Source organism: Dreissena polymorpha, chromosome 5 (genome assembly GCF_020536995.1).
Source record: "Dreissena polymorpha isolate Duluth1 chromosome 5, UMN_Dpol_1.0, whole genome shotgun sequence".
Taxonomy (NCBI): Eukaryota; Metazoa; Mollusca; class Bivalvia; order Myida; family Dreissenidae; genus Dreissena; species Dreissena polymorpha.
In genome coordinates this window covers 90,439,818-90,455,451 of record NC_068359.1, presented here as the reverse complement: position 1 = coordinate 90,455,451, position 15,634 = coordinate 90,439,818, and the positions used below count along the sequence as shown (strand labels likewise).

Sequence of the window (15,634 nt, the reverse complement as noted above, 5' to 3'; positions counted from 1 at the left end):
TAATTGGGACAAATGTTCGGACCAAATTTCGCAAGCATTGGCCAATAAATATGGTTATCACTTTGTTAACAAGGATTGACAAGTCATAATCAGGAAATCTATCCCACCCCTGGCGAGATATTATTAGAAATGATCTGACCATGATTCGTGAAGATTGGACTGTAAATATGACTTCTATAGTGTGTACAAAGTTATTCTACAACCATATAACTTTCCCTGGCGGGCATGTTTTTTTCAAGGAACCGGAACCGTTTTCTTACAAATGTTCTTACCAAGTTACATGAAGATTGGACTATAAATTTGAGGTTCTGGGTGTAAACAAGGTTTTACTATACCCAAAATTAGAAAAATGCCCCTCTCTGGCGGCCATGTTTTCCAACAGACCGGAACCATTTTCGAACTCGGTGTAGACATCATACAAATGTTCTGACAAAGTTAAATGAAGATTGGACTATAAATGGGTCTTTCAGAATGTAATAAAGCTTTTCCTTTAATTTGACTGTGTGACCTCACATAACTATTTTTTTTCGATCTCAGCCAAGATACAATTAGGGCAAATGTTTTGACCACAAGTTTCATAAAGATTGGCAATAAACGAAGTCGCTAGTATTTACAAGGTGAATGTTGACGGCGCACGAAAGGTCATTGCAAAAGCTCACCATGAGCATGTTGCACTCGGGAGAGCAAACAAATGCTGCGTTCAATAAAAGCGGAGGGCCCGGGTGAGGGCCTTCCCAGTGTTGATTTATTGGCCCATTTGAATAATCTTAGTCCAAAATTTAAACAATGTGTCACAACAGTTCCGCGGTCGGAGACATATGCCCCCCAAACCGGGCTTTGGACTTGTGACCCAAATTTCAATAGGGGTCATTTACTGTCCAACGCCAATGCACATGGGAAGTATCAAGCCAATCATTCGTTGACGAGTTATTGATCGGAAACAATTTTCACACAGTGACCTTGACCCCAATTTCAATAGGGGCCATCTACTTTGCAAGGCCAATGCACATGTGAAGTATCAAGCCAATGGGTCTATTCGTTGACGAGTTATTGATCGGAAACGAACTGGTCTACCAACAGACATCCAGCAAAACAATATACCCCCTTTTCTTCGAAGTTGCATACTAATAGTATCAAAGCCTTCTAGCAAGCTGTATTGAATTTATACCAAATGCGTCCTTTCGTATTAACAAAGAATTTCGTATACTAGTATGTGGATTAGTCTTAACCCTACAATGCAGTGCAGATTACTATTAATTCTACTTAACCTAGTATGTGACCCCACAACTGTTTTGATTTGAATACAAAATTGTGTTCATAAGAATTTCTAGAATCAAGCCAGGTAAACCTATGGCGTTTAACATTTTCAGCCACTCCATGTTTTTGCATTTACGTTTCAGCCACTCAAGTTTTGTAATTAACATTTTCAGCCAATTTTGCACGGGGAATTTACCTTATAGCAAATAGTTATATACAATTGTAGTATTTTGTCAAAGTATATAATAGACAGGGCAAAACGACAGTTTTTAAACTTGCACAAATCCATTTCTAATTATACTGAGACATTACTGTTCTGTCAAAGTTTAGTAATAATATTTCAATAAACGTGGCCTCTGCAAAATGAAAACAGGTGAAAAACAAGAGATGTGCTTGTCATAAACACTATGTCCCCTTCTGCGCCACTTTGAAGCTATATATTTGACCTTTGACCTTTCACCACTCAAAATGTGCAGCTCCACGAGATACACATGCATGCCAAATATCAAGTTGCTATCTTCAATATTGCAAAAGTTATGGCAAATGTTAAAGTTTGACGCAAACAAACAAACACACAAACCAACAGACAGGGCAAAAACAATATGTCCCCTACTATAGTGGTGGGGGACATAAAAATACATAGGCTCACCATAAGCAAACGCGTTCGGGCCTTTCTCATGTTGCAATATGTGCTTTTCATACTACCAAGTATGTATTTTAATCTATGGTTAGTATTTTGTATCTATCTCTGGCAATTTTCCAAGTTCACATACACATGCAAGTGATACACTACAGAGTGACTGTGGAGCATAATCTGTCATAAGGTCAATGATCTTCCAATCAGTAGTCAATTTGTGCAACATGTTTTCTGATTATGCATATTGTCTCATTATGATGAGTCAAAATTGAGCCTTTCAATTTAAACACATTGTGTTAGGTACACATCTACGATAATTTCAATAGTTAAGTATTTCCAGGATTATTTGTTGAAATACATACATAGATTTGTAATTCAGAATAAAACAAACACACCTGTTAAGTCGTTATATATAGAATCTAATTTATCTTTTAGACTTTTTAAAAAATGGCATTTATGCAATGACTGATATACATGATTAAATTAACACAAGGCCATCTAGGCCGATCTATACAAATTAAAACTGTACAAAATCATGATAGGTATCCCTGAAAACAGAATGCATTAATTAAAGTGAAACATTCAAACATTTAACACATGAACATGAGCATCATTAGTGTTTTTTCCATACAATTCCAGGCAGTCTTTCAGGATTAAATGGAGAAGTGACTGATAGATGGAAGTGTGATTGATATATGAAGGTGTGAACTATGATTAATGGATTGATGTATGATTGATAGATAAAGATGTCATTATTTACGATAGTGGTTCAATTACCAGTATAGAACTGCTTGTACACATGTGTTTTCTACTAGTGAAATAAATCAGATTTTGTAACTGGAACACATTTTTGTATCCAGCTTAAGAAAACTTAATTAATTTATTGAATAAACATTTCAAGGCATTGACACACACAAAATGAGAAATTACATTGAGACCATGTTTCAAAAAGTAAACTCATTGTCCTTTAACAGGGCACAGGATCACGTGACTTTGTGGGATTCACAATAACATATTAATGGATGTAAACACACCAGTAATTGGTGCATTTTTGACAAATAACTGTATAAAACAATCTTTCTTAATAATTTCAACTATTGCATAAAAGACCAATTTTTATGCTGCTTATGGCAATCTAAATCACATCAGAATTACTTTATTTAATATGCAGGTGTTCTTTTTCAAAACTTCTATGTGTACTGCATTAATTTTTCAGTTATAAATTTTGTCACGGATTTCAGACATATTCAAGGATTTGTACCTTTAGATATCGACACAAACTGTAAAAAAACTGTCTTTTATGCACTTACGATTTTTGAAAATTAATTTTGATAACTTTAAATATTTGCAAGCTCTTAATGGTGTGTTTACATTCTGTCCAGCTCGTGTGTAAACTCCTGAAAAAACTGTTGATTCTGCACCCTGATAATATTACAAGAAAGACAGCAATTCGCGGTGAAGAAACAAAACAATATAATTCTGCTGCCTTGTTTTGAACATTTTTCATATTTGCACCTTTTTTAAAACGAACAATTTGAGACACTATTCCAAAAATGTACATTATCTCCTATATTTGTCATACTTGTCGAGTCTGGAAGGGCTAGAGTGTCCATTTCTGTGGTGTTTCCTAGGATACCTATCCGGCGAATTGTATCTGTCCTTATTTTCCTTATAGTCACGATCTTTCCCTTCATTACCCTTGTCTATTGAGCGTTTCTTATGACTAGATTTGAAGCCAGGTGACGGTGAACGTGAGGCACTGTGGCTGTGTGATCTGTGCTTTCTCTTCCTTGACTTGTGTGTGTCCTTTGACCGTCTTTCCTGAGAGTATTTGTCTTTCTTGGCCTTGCGAGAGGGACTTTGGCGTCGCTTCCGCTGTAGACTCCCACTGGACCGGGAAGATCTACAGACAGAAAACACCATTTGCAATTCTGGAAGGTAAAATATTTATATTTAATAGAAACAATAGATGTGTTTGTCAGAAACACAATTCCCCCTATTGCGCCGCTTTGAAGCCATATATTTGACCTTGGACCGTGAAGGATGACCTTGACATTTCACCACTCAAAATCTGCAGCAATGAGATACACATGCATGCCTTGCTATCTTCAATATTGCAAAAGTTATGACCAAGGTTAAGTTTTTGGACAGACAGACACATACAATGACAGACAAGACAGGCCAAAAACAATATACCCCCTATCTTGCGATTTGGGGGCATAAACAGGGTTATGGGCAGTAAGGTGCTCACCTGACATCAGAAGAAAATCAACTATTCTCAGAAGGTAGAAATCAGAAAAATAAAAAGTACATTATGAAATATAAATATTTAATATCTAGGCACATTTTTATTTTTTAGCCCGGCTGGGATATCATTGAACAAATGTTCTAACCTAGCAAAAGTAAGATATCACTAAAAATCTGACTTCTAAGCTTTTCTTAAATTCCACCAAAATTAAGTTTTTATCTCACAGTTTGAGCTCAGTATAGATTTCATTGGGACAAACATTCAGACTAAGTGTTTGGACAATCGGACAATAAAATTTGCCTCCTTAGTGCCAACTGCTTTTGCTTTGGGTTAGTGGTAGAAAATGTTGCACTAGGCAATGCATGCAGGAAAAAAGGCAATCACAAAACTTTAGGTGAGCTAAAAAGTTATTCATCATATAAATCCATTGTGTAAAAAGACAGAACTTGTTTGACATTAAATTTATTTGACATCTGAAGATAGTAATAAAGGGTTTTATTGTAACCTAGCCGTTTCTAAATATAAACAAAATATGAAGAAATATGATCACATTTCTAGAACATTCATGAAAAGTATAGTTATGTGTTCATTCCTACATGTCATTATAGTAGTTATATTATATTGTCTTGTTGTCCATTGTAAATCTGGTCAGTAGTGCATACTGTTTAAGCAGTGAATAAATTGTTTACCTACCACACTTTTCATTTTTAGTAAATCCTCAAGTAAAAAGTACTTTATTTTAACTTGTCAACCTACCCAGCACTACTGTGCAGGAGCAGGGAAGGGGGAACTAACATATTTATATATTCAACATGAATACAGAAGTAACATAATTATACCTAGATCCACTTCGAGATCTTGAGCGGTGTTTAGCCTTGGACTTCTCACTGAAATATAATATGCAAACTTTATTTGATGTCTTTTTTTATATAAATAAATTGGACAAATTTGAAGCTGATAACCATCTTAAAATTGTTTTGTTGTTCAAAATGTCATTTTATGAGCATTTAATAAACATGTACAACAATCGCTATAGAAATCTGCTGGACTGCCTACTTTCTTTCCTCTTGTTCTTTCTTGATTCGCTTTTTCAGTTCTCCAATAAGTGTTGTGGTGGTGGGATTGGGACTGACATTCTTTGGTGAGTCTAAAAATAATGTGTCAAACCAACTGATCTTTGGCACAAACGACTGACATTCATATAACACACAATAAATTTCAGGTTTCGCATTAACACAAATTAGAATGATTCAGTATAAGAAGATGTCACTGTGGTACCAAAATTGAAGCCAAAGTATTGAAAATACAAATTTTTCAAGCTTCCGTATATTCTACGCCTGGAAGACTTCGTGAAGGCTTTTAAAGATCATCATACTGTTTGGAACAAAAATTGGTCAATTGTACTGTACATACCAATATTTCGCGTTTGATACCACCATACAGAAGATCAAAATCTAAGTTCATGTTGTCAAAGATTTTCAAAAAAAAAAATCGTAAAATTTTCAGTGTGCATGGTGTAAGATAAGTTCTCTATTTAAGTCCTATTTAAACATCATGTATACCTATTTTTATGCCTATTCCTGTTAAGATGTTGACATACCATTTCTGGAGATTGAATTGGGACTGTCACGTTCTGAGAAGAGCCCTTTGGCTTTCTGTTTGGCCTCAAGCTGCACAGCGCGGGCAGCAGTCACCTTCTTCTCCAAGGCATCAGGGTTAGGCTGAAACAGCCGCCAATACAGGATCAAGCTACTAAAAACTTAACACTGATTTCACTGGACACCAGATATTAATCATTGGTAATTTTTTATAATTGTTATCTACCTGTTATTTAAAGACTCAAAGTATCTAATTTAGTTAAATTTGGTATTTGCTCGCTCAAGTTATGTGTCGTCCATACTTGATTTACTGATATCAATTGCAGCTCAAAACAAAAGGTGGGCTACCTTTTGCCTTGCATAGAGCCGGAGGATGGTGAGGCAGATGTTCCTTATCTCTTCCTCAATCACATTGAACAACTCAAACCAGGGAGGGCTGTTAGGCAGGGGCACCTGTACACAGAGAATACATGTTACACATCACCGAGGACATATAACAATACAACCCAGGGGGTGGGGCACCTGTACACAGAGAATACATGTTGCACATCACAGTGGACATATAACAATAGAACCCAGGGTGTGTGGCTGTTATTCAGGGGGACCTGTACACAGAGAATACACGTTACACATTACAGTGGGCACATAACAATACAACCCAGGGTGTGGGGCTGTTAGGCAGGGGCACCTGTACACAGAGAATACATGTTACACATCACAGTGGACATATAACAATACAACTCTGGGTGTGGGGCTGTTAGGCAGGGGGACCTGTACACAGAGAATACATGTTACACATCACAGTGGACATATAACAATACAACCCAGGGTGTGGGGCTATTAGGCAGGGGCACCTGTACACAGAGAATACATGTTACACATCACAGTGGACATTGAATAACTCAGCCAAGGGGGTGGGGCTGTTAGGCAGGGGAACCTGTTCATACAACCGTGGACTTTGAATACCTCAACCCATGGGTTGACAGAGAATACATGTTACAAATCAAAGTGGACATAGACCGACTCAAACCTGGCTGGGGTGTGGGCCAGTTAGGCAGGTGCAACTTAACACAGAGAATACACAATAAACAAGAGCACCGCCTTGCGGGTGCAGACCGCTCATCTATTTTCTTTTTAAAGGTGAAGGGACTCTCATTTTCAATCACAAAGGAGGGAGGGGTGGAGTGAAGAGGGGTGTATAGTGTGGGGTTGTGGACATTTATTACATTATCTTCCAAAAAAGCGAGAAAAAAAAAAAAAAAAAATCGAGGGCGGGGGGAGGGGGTGGGGGGGTGGGGGGGGGGATTTTTTGGGTGCGATGGTTGGACGGTATTTCAAACATAACCGTTTTTAAAAAAAAATTGGGGGAGGGGTTGGGGTATAGTGTGAGGGTGTGGTGGTAATTTGTGAGATGATCTTAAAAAAAAAAAAAAAAAAAAATAAAAAAAAAAAAATGGGGGGGGGGGGAGGTGGGGTGGGGGGGGGGGTGGGGTGGGGGTATAGTGTGAGGGTGTGGTGGTCATTTGTGAGATGATCTTAAAAAAAAAAAAAAAAAAGGGGGGGGGGGGAGGTGGGGGGGGGGGGGGGGTTGAGGGCACGGGGGACGGTTTGGGTGGAGTCTATTGTGGTATGTCAGGTAAGAGTAGTTTCGTCAAAGTATCAATCAAATCTAATCATAAATAAAGAAGTTATGGCAATTTTAGCAAAATTTAATAATTTGACCTTGAGAGTCAAGGTCATTCAAAGGTCAAGGTAAAATTCAACTTGCCAGGTACAGTAACCTCATGATAGCATGAAAGTATTTGAAGTTTGAAAGCAATAGCCTTGATACTTAAGAAGTAAAGTGGATCGAAACACAAAATTTAACCATATATTAAAAGTTACTAAGTCAAAAAAGGGCCATAATTCCGTAACAATGACAATCAGAGTTATGCAACTTGTCCTTTTACTGTACCCTTATGATAGTTTTTGAGTGTTCCAAGTATGAAAGCAATATCTATGATACTTTAGGGGTAAAGTGGACCAAAACATAAATCTTAACCGAATTTTCAATTTTCTAAGTATAAAGGGCCCATAATTCCGTCAAAATGCCAGTCAGAGTTACATAACTTTGCCTGCACGGTCCCCTTATGATAGTTAATAAGTGTTGCAAGTATGAAAGCAATAGCTTTGATACTGTAGGAATAAAGTGGACCTAAACACAAAACTTAATCAAATTTTCAATTTTCTAAGTATAAAAAGGGCACATAATTCTGTCAAAATGCCAGTCAGAGTTACATTGCTTTGCCTGCACAGTCCCCTTATGAAAGTTAGTAAGTGTTACAAGTATGAAAGCAATAGCTTTGATGCTTAAGGAATAAAATGGACCTAAACACAAAACTTAACCAAAATTTTCAATTTTCTAAGTATAAAAAGGGCACATAATTCTGTCAAAATGCATGCCAGAGTTATCTAACTTTGCCTGCCAAGTCCCCTCATGATAGTAAGTAAGTGTAACAAGTTTGAATGCAATAGCATTGATACTCACTGAGAAAAGTGGACCTAAACGCAAAACTTAACCAAAATTTTCAATTTTCTAAGTATAAAAAGGGCACATAATTCTGTCAAAATGCAAGCCAGAGTTATCTAACTTTGCCTGCCCAGTCCCCTCATGATAGTAAGTAAGTGTACCAAGTTTGAATGCAATAGCATTGATACTTTCTGAGAAAAGTGGACCTAAATGCAAAACTTAACCGGACGCCAACGCTGACGCCGACGCCAAGGTGATGACAATAGCTCATAATTTTTTTTCAAAAAATAGATGAGCTAACAAGAGATGTGTTTGTCAGAAACACAATGCCCCCTATTGAGCCGCTTTGAAGCCATAAATTTGACATTTGACCTTGAAGGATGACCTTGACCTTTCACCACTCAAAATGTGCAGCTCCATAAGATACACATGTATGCCAAATATCAAGTTGCTATCTTCAATATTCAAAAAGTTATTACCAAACTTTAACGAAGGTTAAAGTTTTGGTTAAAGTTTTGGGACACACACAATGACAGACAGACAGGCCAATAACAATATACCCCCGATCTTTCGATCCGGGGTAAAAAATTATTGTTCACGCTTGCATTAAGAAAAGATGTAATAGAACAGTTTAAACATTCCATATCAGAAAATAGATGTATTATATATATTTTAGCACAGCCATTATTTTCTTATATCAGTACTTAAAATTATGTAATGTATTTTTATCATGATCTGGTGAACATATTTTGAGACATTTCTAGCCTTCTACTTTTGAGGATACTTTAAGTTAACTTATCAACTGGACCTCTTACCTGCAGTTGCCTGGCTGCCAACCAGATACATGCACAGGCTATGGTTTCTGGGTGCCAGCGAACAAACACATCTGTCCGGAAACTGTCATTCATGTAGTTCCTGAAAGGAGATTTAAGTAGTCTCTTAAAGATAGAAAATAGTAACAAACACTCCACTGAAAAAAGTAAATTATTTGAACCCTTAGCAATAAAAACCAAGATAATTTTTCTTTTTTCCAAAGCTTATTACAGGATGTTTAACAAAACATTACTTACAGATTTGTATTTATTTAAAATTTCTTTGCAGCCATCAAAAAATAAATATATATAATAATGCTTCACAAAAAGAAAAATTGTCTTGAATTTGATGTGCAATAATTGTTAATAACCATTTTCCACTTAGTAATGTCTCCAATGTGTCAAATATGTAAATTGTGTTCAAATAAATTTCACAAATGAGTAAATATATGCTCACCTTTTCTGAGATCAGCATTTGAGAACTACAATCAAATATTATTACAGTTATAATAGCATATACATGAAACAATTAAGCCCCATTATCTCTCCAGTCACTCAAGTCATTGTCATCGTGCCACTCGATAAAACCATCTCCTCATAGAACAGCCTTTCAGTCTTCATACATTGGCGTTTGGACTTGATTCCTCTTGCAACATAAAACACCATCCATAATGTCATCTGAAATTCTAAGGACTGACAGGTTAAACAGTACATGCAAACGAGTCAGTTGATGCCCATTACTAACTTAGCATGTACTTGCAACGCTTCCATTTAAGTTAAAGATGAATGAATTTTGAAAGATAACGGCAATTATCTCTTATTCCAATAACAAAAATACTGTTGAAAATTCTGTATGCTTGATGTATTGCCGCTCTGTAATAAGCAACCAAATATGCTCTCTTAACCTCAAGCATAATCACATTATGTTCATCGCCAAACACATCACACAACTAGGTTGAACTCCAAAGTTTGCTACACGGTCGAATTTTGTTTTCCAGCTGCCTTTACTCCATGTCCAAGCACAACCCGAACTGATACCTTCTCTGCCACCTGTCCATACCAGCATATTCCATTACCATGTCGGAGCTAGGGGCTTCTGCCCTGTTGCAAGACTGGGCTGCATGGTCGAGCTGAGCAGATGGGCTTTTAACCAGAGGCTTTGAGTGCACATTGGCTACCCACCTAATCTGGGGTAGGCAAAAGGAAAAATACAGAATTAATCACACGTGAACTACCATGTCCTTAACAGAGTTCACATAATATACTTTTAACTCCTCACATACTTGACACATTGATAACAGTAGTGTGAAAATGGTTCTAGACAAACTATTGCAAAACATAGAAATTATAGTGCATATATGGTTATTGTTAAATTGACAATGCTGTCTCATCAATAATATTACTTATGTTAAAATGTGTGTACTTACAGTAACAACTCCTTTTAATGGAAACTGATACATTTTCCTGTTTGTCTCCAAAAACCCAAACCCTGACTTTACAGTTAATCCAAGGTATTAGGTCTTTGACCTTATTTACAACAGGTAACATTACTGTTGTCCTGTCTTTCATTTTGATGAGGTGCATGCTAATTGTAACTAAAATTACATGTAGAAAACCATATCTAATGTACCTATCCCTGAAAAATTATCATAAATACAAATCTTAACCACAACATGTGCCATTATGCAACCTAAGTGACAACATACAGATAATGGTGTTTATTGCTTACGGACAGAAGCCATATCTAGAGATACACCAGCTGTGTGATTGTCTCAATAGTTTACAATTGGCACTTTGTAAAGTATTTGGTGAATTCAGAAGAACGAAACCCCTCAACTTACCATGCACATTGGACCAGTTTCTGATTCTGGTGCGCATCCAACACTTGCAGATACATGACAATCACCTGAAATTGACAATGCATATGATAATTTCACAAGTGATCAGATGTTCCAAACAGACATGCAAAGATCAGGACTATTTTTAGGAAGTTTTTATTTGATGTAACGCAACTTATCCACTAAACAATGATAGATTTTTACACCACCCAAACTCCCCAATCCCAAACATTTGTCCAACAGAAAAAATATAAGAATTAGTTACAGTTTTAAGCCAATGTCACAATTGTGATTTCAAACATACAAGTTCCTAGAAATAGTCCTGCATTTTGACCTTTGACCATGACATTGATGCTGCCCACTTCGTGTTATGTGCTCTGAAAGAACCTGTGTACACAAAAACTTTCAATGTGCAATAACAAATGTGAAATAGTAGTCGTAAAAAAGAGTGTATACTTGGTAGCAAATTACCCAAACAAAAGAAAGTTATCTACCTTGTGTGGATGCTTCACATGAACACAGAAGCCCAGCTCCTTTAGAACTCTTCTTTCTGCTTTAATCACTTGATTTTTCAAATTGATGTAGCTTTGATCCAAAACCAAAGGACGGATATTTCTGAAATGGAGCAAAACACACGATAATTTGTTATAAGTATCTAGTTTCTGATATTCTATTCATGGTATGTTCAAGTAATATTGACGTGAAATACACATTGTCTCATTTTTTATATGGAACTTCTGAAATGGTACACTATGAGGAACAATTGAGCTGTCAGAAAGAGTTTAACAGCTTGAAAGGTCTGCAATAATTAAGGAATTCTGGATTTAGGGCTTTCAATGCCAATCACCATTGATGCCAAATGCAGGGTTGGCATAAAACCAGGGTTTTATAGTATTGACCGGCCCGGGCGGGTAATACTGGGAAAACCCGGGTTTTACTGGGCAATAGTGGGCAATACTGGGTAATAAAAATATTGCAATATTGTATAACTTATACGATAATAATGAGTTTGTACATATTAAAAGAACATATCCATTCACAATTTGTAACTATAAGTTACATTGTCAACTTCTAATTCATGTGAAAACGTATTCATAATTCCTTCTCATTTTCATGATGGAAATTCTTTTTCTTTGTCTGTTTGGATGGGCATTACTTGGGTATCGAAGATATTACAATATTATACAACAGCACAACTTGCATAATGATAATAATGATTTAGTACATAACAGAAAATAACTATTAATTTTAGCAATTCTATTCTATTATTTACACTGTTAACTTCTACTTCATGTGATTGCATATTAATAATTAATTTTTTTCTGCAAAAAAAGTGCAATTCATTTTGTGTTTGTTTTGGATGGTTTGGATGGGCTTTACTGGGTAATAAAGATATTACACAATTATTGGCTTTTTGGTGTAAACTTTGCGCGTCCATGTTGACAGGGAACCATCTGACTTCATTCACTGTAAGTATTGATTTTTTTTAAAGAATTATTTTACTGCAAAGTAAGGTTTTAAACCAGTCTGAATTTTATCTGAAAAATGTCTGACATACGAGCGTTCTTTAAGGGGGCAGGAGCGATGTTTAACCATCCAAAATGGAAAGCACGCATGCATTAGAAAAAGGAAAAAACAAATTTGTCTTCATTTATTTATTTTGTGTTCCTCATAAATAAAGTAAGTTAACATTTCTTCTGTGATCAGCTGGCATGAATAACTAAGTAAGCAGCATTTTAGCAGTGATTTAGGAAACATTGTTAGTCATATCAGTCCTTTGCAATCTTTCTTTCACACATATTTGAAGGACAAGTGCATGTGTTTGCAGGACGAGTGAAAATTTTAATGCACTTGTCCTGCAGGACGAGTGCCATTTATAAATATTTTTGTCCCCTGAACGTATTTAGCGGGTACCGGTAAAAAAAACTCCGTCATTTCGTAGTCCTATAAAGAGTGTATGGTAGTGTACGGAACAACATAATTAAAAACAGCATTCTCAATTGACCACAACGGGGTTAAATAATCTTTCCGAAAAATACAAATAATACAGAGTTTTAATTTAGAATTCTATATATTTATAACTCTGTTAACTTATAAAGATATTTCAATATACATGCATAGACAGTTGACCGTGATTTTCAAGAATCTTTAAATAATTTTAATTAATTGATAATTTATGGTTAATAACCTTTCATATAATTTTACATAATTACCTTTTTGATAATAAACAACAAACGATGAATGTTTTGACACCCATTATATTTGAAGTATGCAAAGCCGAAAAATATCAAGAGGGTCCGCTATACATTTGTATACGCTGTTTCATCATAAAATTAACACCCTTTCTGTGTTATAATCAAGAGCTGAAATCGTAAATTTATTAAGCTTCATTAATACTTAGCTTTATGGATATATCTCTAGAACAAAATATTTCAATATATTTCATAAAAAATATAATAATCATGGCAAAGGAAATTCAATGGCCGGTATCTAAACAAAAGCATAATCGCCAAGACCGTAGCATCAGTTCAGTGCTTTAGGAACGCGCGCTACATTTTCCCGCCTTCATTCCTTAATTACTTTCGTTTTTAAACAATTTTTTTTCTATCGTATACAGAATTCTATTCTCCTAAGCAAGATGTTATTTTTAAAACTGAACTCCAAATATAAACGCTACAAATCGGTATAAAGTACGAACATGTCAACCGTAAATCTAGATTCTAAAACTCCAAAACGGTATGTTATTTGCAAAAGTTAAAGTTATAACTCGCCGGGCTGTCGAAATCAGAAGAAAAACTTAATATATATTGATATATCTGAAAACTATGTTACGTAAGCTTTCTAATGATATATAATTTGTCAAAATCGGCCTAGAAATGAAACTATAATTTAACAAAATACGTGAGTGGGTACATCAAATTTATAACCTCTGCGCTTCGATAAAAGATCGATAGTTACGACACGGTCACGTGACTTAGACACAACAAGATATTTGGCGTAACGGTCCCGTTTCTTATCCGTGTAATCTAGAATCCGTGGTAATATGCACAAACATGAAACCTAGAGATCCTATTTGGGGATTCTAGAGCATTTGCTAACTCTTTTTTCTTTACAATAGAGGCTATGATAAAAAACAAGTACAACTGCATGTTTAATGAAGAAAAAATAGTATTTCCCAGTATTGCCCCCTTTCAGCGTATTGCCCGGGGCGGGAAAAAACGGGTTTTCCCGGGGGCGGGTTTTTCGTGCCAACCCTGGCCAAATGTGACTTATTTGTGAAAGTGGCAATATTTCTTTTAGAGTCGTGAATTTAATTTCTGACAACATAATTATTGAATGTAATTATGTAATACAGGGAATCTTATATTGTACCTTTACTAGAGCATACTACGAAACCACATGGCAATATAGAAACTGGGCCGCAATGGGTTAGGTGATAACATAAAGTTGTAAAGAATCAATGAAATATAAATTTAATATAATAAAGCAGATTACTTAAAAACTTACTTTTTATTTCTAACTTGTTTAACATGGTGGAATGTATTGATGACATCTCTAAGTCTTCGTGGACATTCTTCAATCTTTGAGGCAAGATTAACACAGGCCATTGCAAGTACCTAGTCAAATGGAATACAAATAAGCCAAAATGTTAAAATAATAACAAATAAGACCGCTGGAATACATGGTAGGCAGTTAACATTTATCTTAAAGACCATTACTATCACGTGACTTACCTCCATATTGTGCTTGACAAAAGATTTTGAGTAGTAAAATCTCTGGAATAACACTTGTCCTGTTGCCATTGCCACCTGAAAGACAAATAATAGTATCGTTTTTACTAGTAAACACCCTTATTCCTAACTGTATCAAGTGTAAAGTCTGAAGGATATACAACGTTGAACTTGAACAGCAGTGCGCACTTTACCTGCGGTAGCTTGAGCAAAATGCCTGACGTTTGAATAAGCTCGCAACCCAGTATTCTCAGATCGGTTTCAGTATCTATATCAAGTCCATCTTGCATTGATGGTGTTGGTGAAAGTTTTTCGTCTGGTATCAATACGTTTTCTAACGTAATTATAATAGAACTGAAGTCTCTTTCCATCGTTGGGCCCTTCGACTTTGTTTCCGCCATCTTTGATCGTCAAATAACGTTTTCTATTGTATTCCTTCGCACTATTAATAAAGATATATATGTTTTGATAAGTAATTGTTGTTTTTAATTTTTGGAAGCCAATATTTAATCTCCTGTGTGCCCTTTAGGACATGATAAGACAGGTACTGTCGTATAAAATAGGTGGAATTGGAACGAACTCTTTTTCTTACACATCATTTGTTAAAAATAGATTTTCTTTCTCGGCGTTTACCAATCGGGACTCCTCGGACTATTCCGCTATAACGGCGATCGTCTGACGGTGTGGTCAATCGGGACTCCTCGGACAATTCCGCCATATCGGCGATCGCCATATCGACGGTGTGGTGTAGCCCACTGTCCGATGCGTTCAGATTGACGGTGTGGTGTAGCCCACTGTCCGATGCGTTCAGATTGGGCGTTTACGAAACACGCAAATACCGAAATTATTCGGCAAATATCTTAACGCTGATTTCCGCTTACGGAAAGTGGTTACAGAACGAACATCAACATGAGCTTTATACAAACTCATCGGTGGAAAACCAATTGAACTCCTACTTGACAGGAATTATTTGGCCCTGTTTATGAATATTGCACGTCTACCGG

General features: G+C 36.1%; 2 protein-coding genes across 2 annotated transcripts in view; both read right to left on the bottom strand.

Annotated features, from left to right (window-relative positions):
- LOC127881738 (60S ribosomal protein L30-like) overlaps window positions 1-15,634 on the bottom strand; it is a 332,547-nt gene that overhangs the window by 15,113 nt on the left and 301,800 nt on the right. The window lies entirely within an intron of this gene.
- LOC127881731 (cyclin-L1-like) lies at window positions 2,293-15,156 on the bottom strand. Its single transcript, XM_052429814.1, has 11 exons — window positions 14,825-15,156; window positions 14,634-14,708; window positions 14,407-14,516; window positions 11,394-11,514; window positions 10,903-10,967; window positions 9,065-9,164; window positions 6,089-6,193; window positions 5,743-5,863; window positions 5,199-5,289; window positions 4,982-5,029; window positions 2,293-3,797 (listed from the first exon to the last, which is right to left on the bottom strand). The coding sequence occupies exons 1-11, from the start codon at window positions 15,029-15,031 to the stop codon at window positions 3,455-3,457; spliced, it is 1,386 nt and encodes a 461-aa protein (XP_052285774.1). The 5' UTR covers window positions 15,032-15,156; the 3' UTR covers window positions 2,293-3,454.

Excerpts from the sequence above, each read along its gene's own strand:
- LOC127881731 (XM_052429814.1), bottom strand. The coding sequence starts at position 15,031 with ATGGCGGAAACAAAGTCGAAGGGCCCAACGATGGAAAGAGACTTCAGT. Across the intron at positions 5,290-5,742 it reads CAATTCAATCTCCAGAAATG|ACTCACCAAAGAATGTCAGT; the intron begins GTATGTCAACAT and ends CATTATTTTTAG. Across the intron at positions 5,030-5,198 it reads AAAGAACAAGAGGAAAGAAA|TGAGAAGTCCAAGGCTAAAC; the intron begins GTAGGCAGTCCA and ends ATTATATTTCAG.